We start from the raw sequence: 7472 nt of genomic DNA on the forward strand, positions 1-7472 counted from the left end.
TTTTCCCCATATCTAAAGTGTAGGGGGCAGCCCCAGTGGTACAGTGGTTTAGCGCCGCCTGCAGCCCAGGGCATGATCTTGGAGACCCTGGATCGAGTCCCACGTCAGGCTCTCTGCATGGTGCCTGCTTCTGTCCCTGCCTCTCTCTCTCTCTGTGTGTGTCTCTATAAATAAATAAAATCTTAAAAAAATAAATAAATAAAAATAAAGTGTAGGGCTTAAGTTTTTGACTGTACCTCACTGTTATTTAGAGGAACAGAATGGCAACTTTGTGAGGGTGAAGATTTTTATCTGTTTTGTCCATGCTGTATATCACCAATAGCCAGAGCAGTGTAGCACAAGTCAATATTTGTTGAGTGAACCAAGGAATGAAAATCACATTCAAACCAATACACATGAATTAAACTGCTGTATCATTTGGTTCTGACAGTTACAATTCCACAATTTTTATCACTTGACATATATGAAGAGGAAAGAAAAACAGCTCAGTTTTCCAGCTCGTGGAGAGGTTTGAGGCAAAGGAATCAGAATTCAATAATAGGATTTTCTCAACTGAACTTAGGACAGAGGACAAATGGTATGAGTCAACTCCCTGGCTGACTGGTACCTTAGAGCAGATAAGGAAAATCTCTTCTACGGCCACAGGGAGAAGAAAATATCAGTAGCTGGGTAAGATTCCAGGTCTGCCCTGGGAAAACAGCTGACCTTATTTGTGAGGTGAAAGAATCAGAATGAAGGCTGCTTAGGTGATAATTGACATTTCCTCCCGGTCTCTGCTTTCAGACACTGAGTTGATTATGCTTTTTAAATACTTTATGAACTCCAACCTGATGTCTTCAGGGTCATCCTCAAGATTCGAGTGCACCAGCTTCAGCTTGTTCAAGGGGGTTGCTTGAAAAGGAAAATAATGTAATTAGGCGTGAACTTTTAACGAGGGGCCGTTTCTAGCTCCCAGTGACCTGAATCTTACTGAAGCCCATTTGCTTAACTTTCTAAAGGCCAAAAATAAAGTTGTGTCTTGCTTGACATGATTTAACAGATAAAGGTTTTATCACATGCCACTGCCGATGCACTTAGCATAGTGCTTGGCATTCAGTAGGTGCTCAATAAAGAGTGCTACCACACTGGCACCTGTTGATGGAATAACAACTCTACAAGCTATTTCCAGGTCCTCTTATGCCAGAAAGGAAAGATTTCTGCATATCATGAGCTGTTTTCCATGAGCACCTTGAACCCTCTAAGGGTGTGTGTCATGTGCTAATTGGGAATTTTTCTTGAGATAAGACCAGTCAGGAAAGAATGTCCCTAAAAGGACTGATGAGCAGCTAAAACCAGGTTTTTTCCATCTTGGTGTCTGCCTGCTTTTTTTTTTTTTTTTAAAGATTTTATTTATTTATTCATGACAGAGAGAGGCAGGCTCCACGCAAAGAGCCCAATGTGGGAGTTGATCCTGGGACTCCGGGATCACACCCTGAGCCAAAGCAGACACTCAACCACTGAGCCACCCAGGTGTCCTATGTGTCTGCCTGCTTTTAAAGTCTCTCTGTCCTGGCCTGGATGCTATACCAGACCTTCCAACCTGGTGATTCCCAATTTACATAGCAGGAAGAACAAATGTCAAGGACACAGTAGGTGCTCAATAACTGCACATCGCCGCTGGTTTCAAAGACACAGAACAATATACAAATGCCCAGGCCACTCAAGACAAGAGCAGAAGGGAGAAATGGCGGTCTCCTTACGCAAAGACGGGTTTCCTTTATCACTTCCAGAGCCTGGTTTGTGGTGTGCAATCAACAGACACTGAGTGTCCTGTAAAAACTGCTGCTGGACGAAGCAGGAATACCACATCTCGATCTCCTTCAGGTGGCTTGGGATGTCAGCATTGAAGACGATCACTACTCCGTGTGAGTCCTTCATCAGAGCCGGCCAGCAAGACTCGAACCTACAAGGCAGAAAAGGAGACCTGGTGAATGTCAGGTGGTAGCTCTGGTTTAAAAATAATGTCTTCGTGTTAACTGATGGGTGGCTTGTCATTGTGTCATGACCCAATCATTAAAGTTCCAAGGGCAATGCATGTCACCAAATAATTGATCATGCCCCTAATACATGCTAGGAAGTGTGCTGGGCCAGAGTCCAAGGTGGTTGGTGGGCAGCTGAGTCTTGAATCACTTGATGAAGCCAACCCTCTTTAAAGGAAACGTACTTTGGATCACCGCCACAATCCCATAGCTCAAATTCGCACCCCGTGCCTTTGGTGTTGCTGGTAATGTGTGGGTTCTCAAATTCCAGGATCCTAGAAAGAAAAACAACAGTAGCATCTCCACTTTGGAAACATTATACTTTGGGAATGCCACCACCACCAAAAGTTGGGGTTGGGCCTCTCTGGGAAACCAATTTGTCAGGGCTCACCTCACTCCTTGGGTTGGGTTGTATTCGGTGATGTCAGAAGATTCTGTCAGGAAGTTGGCCAAAACGGTTTTTCCACTCTGTGGGAATGAAGATAATGAAGGGTCTTTGCTGAAGAGCAGAAAAGTAAACCATAAGCAAGCCCTCCAATCGCTGGCTTGGAACTGGGTGTGATGGAGTGTGGGCCGTGGCCGCCCTGAGATCACCAAGGCAGAGGGTTCTCTGTGGCTGGGTGGACTTTGCTGCCTTATTATATGTGGTGGGCACAGCCTGGCCTGGGATGCATGGGGTTCTGATGCTGGCTCTGTCGCTGCTTGACCTTACAACCTACACTGATTTCTTTGGCTGCCTCTCAGTCAACTTACCTGAGAACAGAAAAGAATTGTTAGTGTGAGTCTCTCTCCTGTCATGTTCCTTTCCACATCAAGAAACCAGTCTGTCACAGATATAAAGCCACTGAGGCCCAGAAAGGGGAAGGGAGTTCCTCAAGGTCACACAGAAGTTCAAGGTCAGAGCTAGGTCCTACAGTGACTGGCCATGCCACACTCTCACACAGGGCTGTTTCTCCTCGATAATACAAGTCATACACAGTCCTCTTAAAAAAAATAGCCCTCCTGGTCCTCCACCTAAAGTAGCCATCTGTCCATCCAGTCCAGTCTCTTCCCAAAAGTGGTAACTTGTATGTTTTCAGATATTTTCTGTACATTCGCATCATTCATTTAGCAAATATTGTACAAACTTGGATATAAGGCATTTTTTTCTCTGCAAATTATTCCTCAGAAGAAAGGGAATCTCTTACACTTGAGTTCTTAAGAATCTCTGAAATTATGCCCTGCTCTCTTGAGTACTTTATTTTGAACAACTGTTTGACTAGAGTCATTTCAATTAATGCCAGTTTTGGAGGCTTGTAGAATCAGGCTTGTAGAATGGCTTTAGTAATTTTTGCTGAGCATGTGGCCTCACAAATTAAATGTCACTTAAAAACAACACAGCTGGGACGCCTGGGTGGCTCAGTGGTTGGGCATCTGCCTTTGGCTCAGGGCATGATCCTGGGTTCCCGGGATTGGGTCCCGCGTCGGGCTCCCTGCATGGAGCCTGCTTCTCCTTCTGCCTGTGTCCCTGCCTCTCTCTCTCTCTCTCTGTGTCTCTCATGAATAAATAAAATCCTTAAAAAAATAACAAAATAAAAACAACACAGATGAGCGGCACCTGGGTGGTTCAGTGGTTGAGCATCTGCCTTTGGCTCAGGTTGTGATCCCGGGGTCTTGGGATTGAGTCCCACTCCAGACTCCCTGTAGGGAGCCTGCTTCTTCTGCTGCTTATGGCTCTGCCTCTCTCTCTCTCTCTGTGTCTCTAATAAATAAATAAAGTCTTAAAAAACCCAAAAAACAAAACACAGTTGAGGGGCATCTGGGTGGCTCAGTCAGTTAAGCCTCTGCCTTCAGTTTGGGTCAAGATCCCAGGGTCCTGGAATTGAGCCCTGCATTGGGCTCCCTCCTAAGCTGTTAACTGGGGAGACTGCTTCTCCCTCTCCCTTTGCCCCTGCTCCTGTGCTCTCTCTCAAATTCTTATTCTCTCGAATAAAATCTTAAAAAAAAAATGAAACACAGCTGAGTGGTTGTTCGTGGAGATCATGAATATTTATCTATAGGATTAACAAATAAAGCAAATGGCCTGATATTATAGGAATGGCTCTTTGGGCTGGAATACATTTCTAGGAACAGGGTCATACACGGCTTCAAAAAGGACTTATATCCTAAACTGCTCAGAATGGTGTGCAGTTGTTGTGTGTGGGTTGTTTTTTTTAAGTTTATTTATTTAAGTACTCTCTACACACAATGTGGGGCTCAAACTCATGACCCTGAGATCAAGAGTCACACACTCTTCTGACTGAGCCAGCCAGGCACCGCGTCATGTGGTTGAAAAGTGGCTTTGGTCATAAGATCCACTCGGGTGTCAAAGGTCCAGGTAAGGAGCTTGCATTGTAAAGCTGTGTCATGAAATGCAAATATGGAATAAAACAGTATTTCCAAATTAATATATATCTTTAACATACCTTTAAATGTATATGTCACTCCAGGAATACATAAAACCTTGTAAAAGTATATTTATGTATTTCATGTAGGTCCTTAAAGTCTCTACATACGTGTTGGTCAAAACCAATTGATTGAGGAGAAGGGTTCTTCCAGGAAAATGAAGAAAGTATTAGGCACATAAGGTATTTTTAAGTGCCTAGCTTGCCAGGTACTGCTGAACCCAAGATGTAGTGCTAAGCACGGGGATAAAATCAAGCAGGATAATGCCACAGGGACTTTGAGCTGAGTGATCAGGTGATGAAGGCTGAAAGGGTGAAGTTTAAACCAAGATTTGGGATGACAAGGAGTCACCTGAGCCTTCCAAGCAGAGAGGATAACTAGTTGGATGGCACCAGGCCAGGAAAGGGCATATGTTAAAAGGAATGGAAAGGCTGGCCAATCTGCAGAGCACTGAGGTAGAGAGAGAGTGTATGTGGAAATATATCCTGGTTGTTGAAGCTAGTTGATGAGTACTAGGAGTTCCTTATTTTTTTTCTCTCTTTGTATGTTTGAGAATTTCCATTAAAAAAAAAAAGAAAATATCTATGGTTTACTTTTCATAATTCTGTGCATACTGTTATTACTTGTCTATTTCACTTAGTAGTTTATGTCTCAGCGAGTTCTCCACGTCATCACTTCACACGGATGTGCCTCCTTTTGGGTAACTGCTGGAGTCTTCCCCAGTAAACCACATCCCTTAGTTTACTTAGATGTTCTCTTACTGATGGGCACCTAGCGTGTTTCCAACTGTTTCATATCGTACATGGCCTCTGGAGAACATAGGTAAGTTCCAGCTACTAAAGATTTTGAGAAATGTAAGTGCTGCACTAAAAGCTATGCATGTTTTATTTTTATTTTTTAAAATATCACTAAAGTCAGATGCATTTTATTTATTTTCTTGACACAGAGAGAGAGAGACTGAGAGAGAGCATAGGTGGGAGGGAGAAGCAGGCTCCCCCATGAGAAGAGTGTCTGACGTGGGGCTCGATTCTATGACCCTGAGATCGTGACCTGAGCTGAAGGCAGCCGCTTAAACCACTGAACTACCCTGCCCCGCTATGTATGTTTTAAAGTTTAACATTTGGATTGCCGATAAAGCTGTTAGCAATTTATAGTCCCATTGACAGAATCCTGAAATACTCCTTTCCCTAGAAGCATCCTCATGCTTCATGGTATCAGTGTTCTAACCCTTTTTTATTCAATCTGATGGGCAAATAAAGCATCATCTTCTTGTTTAATTCGTGTTCCTGTTGACTCTGAGGCTGAACATCCTCTTATACTTCTTGGCCAGTTGTGCTTGTGTGCAGGGACTTCCCCTGTGCATTCTACCTGTTAATCCTTTCTTTGTAATGTTATTTTGCAGATACTTTCCCCAGGCTTACTTTCCCTGTCATTTTTTTCAAGGCTTCTTCATTTTTGTGTTGTGCTTGGAGACGACCTTCCGTATCTCAAGCTGAATAACAATCTCTCGCCATATATGCATCTGATTACAGTGGTCCTTAACACGTGGTCCCTAGACGAACAGCATCAGTAAAGGCAGATTCTCGGATCCCTCTCAGACCTACTGAATCAAAACCCTGGGGGCAGGACTGGCATATTGTGTTTTGAACAAGCCCTCCAGGCAATTGGGCTGTGTGCTGAAGATGGAGAAGATTCACTATTTCCACGGTAGTTGTTTCATACATTTAGCTTTGGTCCCTGGGAATATTATTCCTGCGTACGCTGTGAAGTCCACACGTAGATCTAATACCCCCATTCCCATCCCCACCCCCATCCCCGACACTATGAGCCAACCATTCAAAGACCTGGTCATGGTCGGTCTTTTCCTGTCTGCTTTCCTTGTCCGGGCATGATCATTAGGGCCAACCTCAGGGGCAAAGGAGAGTCGTGGGACCTAGACTCGGGTTCCAAAACGCCACTCACGACTCTCAGGACTTACGAAAACGGGGTCAAGGTCTGGGGGCGCCGAGTGCACGCTGAGGCCAGCGGCGCACCCCGGGGTGGGCGCGGTGGGACAGGTTTCCCGCCTCCTCGGGGGCTCCCGGCGCAAGGCACGGTCCAGGGTCGCCCCGCAGCAGCCCAGGCCCCGCCCGCCGCCCCCGCCGGCCGGGCCTCACCTCGCAGGGCCCCACGAAGAGGATCTTGGCCTTCAGCATCGCGGTCGGACGACCGCAGGCCCGCGGGAACCCACCGCGGCGCAGAGGAGCGGAAGCCGCCCAGCCGATTGGCCGTCTTCGTTTCCAGGGCAACGGGAGCGGCCCGCGGGGGCCGATGGGAGTGGGCGGGGCCGCGACGCGCAGGACTAAGAGCGGAGGAGTGCGTGCCCTGGCTCTCAGCTGCGCAGGCGCCCCAGGCCGGGCTGCTTGGGCTTGGGGCAGGGAGTGGGCGTGCCAGGCCTAGGGGGACGGCGGGAGGGAAGCCAAAAACTCGGGTCTTGACTCGCTTCTGAGCTGAGAGTACCCCAGAGTTCCCACGTGCCGCCCCTCCTTCTGTGTGTTGAGGGGCTGATTGCAGGTTCCTGACCTGTGTTCTTCCCTGTAACCCGGAGAACTCAGACTGGCCATGCAGCTGGTGAGCTGGGTTTGGGAGCAGGCCTTCTGACGCCCTCATCACTCCGGCATGATACCGTCCACCTTGTGATCGGGCTTGTCATGGCCCCGCTCTAACCTAGAAAAAAGGCCAGAGGAAAAAAAAAAACGCGTCTCTGGTCTCTGAATGGGTTCACCCCTGATTGTGCTTTGGGTGATCCGGGAGTAGCCAAAAGGACAATGCCCGGGCATAGTTAGGTCAGTATCCTTGCAGATGTCTGGACGCTTCGCTGCAAAATTCAGTCAGTAGGTCAGCCTTCAATTGTGGAGTTGGCCCGGAATTTCGGGGGAGGCCATGAAATTAAGTGTCCAGACAAAATTTGCTAGGCCCCTGAAGTGCTAGTATGATAAAAAATACCAAAATAGGGATCCCTGGGTGGCGCAGCGGTTTAGTGCCTGCCTT

General features: G+C 46.8%; 1 protein-coding gene across 2 annotated transcripts; it reads right to left on the reverse strand.

Annotated features, from left to right (window-relative positions):
- Positions 1 to 392: 392 nt before the first annotated feature.
- On the reverse strand, positions 393 to 6719 carry IFT22 (intraflagellar transport 22). 2 transcript variants are annotated; one of them, XM_055340964.1, is made up of 5 exons: positions 6599 to 6719; positions 2410 to 2486; positions 2243 to 2293; positions 1740 to 1942; positions 393 to 891 (listed from the first exon to the last, which is right to left on the reverse strand). In XM_055340964.1, exons 1-5 carry the CDS (start codon positions 6635 to 6637, stop codon positions 743 to 745), a joined length of 519 nt encoding a protein of 172 aa, XP_055196939.1. In that variant the 5' UTR covers positions 6638 to 6719; the 3' UTR covers positions 393 to 742. The 2 variants fall into 2 exon arrangements, with proteins under 2 accessions (XP_055196939.1, XP_055196938.1); XM_055340963.1 differs by having other exon boundaries at positions 2204 to 2293.
- Positions 6720 to 7472: the final 753 nt, after the last annotated feature.

Source organism: Nyctereutes procyonoides, unplaced genomic scaffold (assembly GCF_905146905.1).
Source record: "Nyctereutes procyonoides isolate TBG_1078 unplaced genomic scaffold, NYPRO_anot_genome, whole genome shotgun sequence".
In the NCBI taxonomy this organism is placed as follows: domain Eukaryota; kingdom Metazoa; phylum Chordata; class Mammalia; order Carnivora; family Canidae; genus Nyctereutes; species Nyctereutes procyonoides.

Excerpts from the sequence above, each read along its gene's own strand:
- IFT22 (XM_055340963.1), bottom strand. The coding sequence starts at position 6,637 with ATGCTGAAGGCCAAGATCCTCTTCGTGGGGCCCTGCGAG. Across the intron at positions 1,943-2,203 it reads GATTGTGGCGGTGATCCAAA|GTTCGAGTCTTGCTGGCCGG; the intron begins GTACGTTTCCTT and ends TCTGCCTTGTAG. Across the intron at positions 892-1,739 it reads TAAAGGAAACCCGTCTTTGC|CAACCCCCTTGAACAAGCTG; the intron begins GTAAGGAGACCG and ends TTCCTTTTCAAG.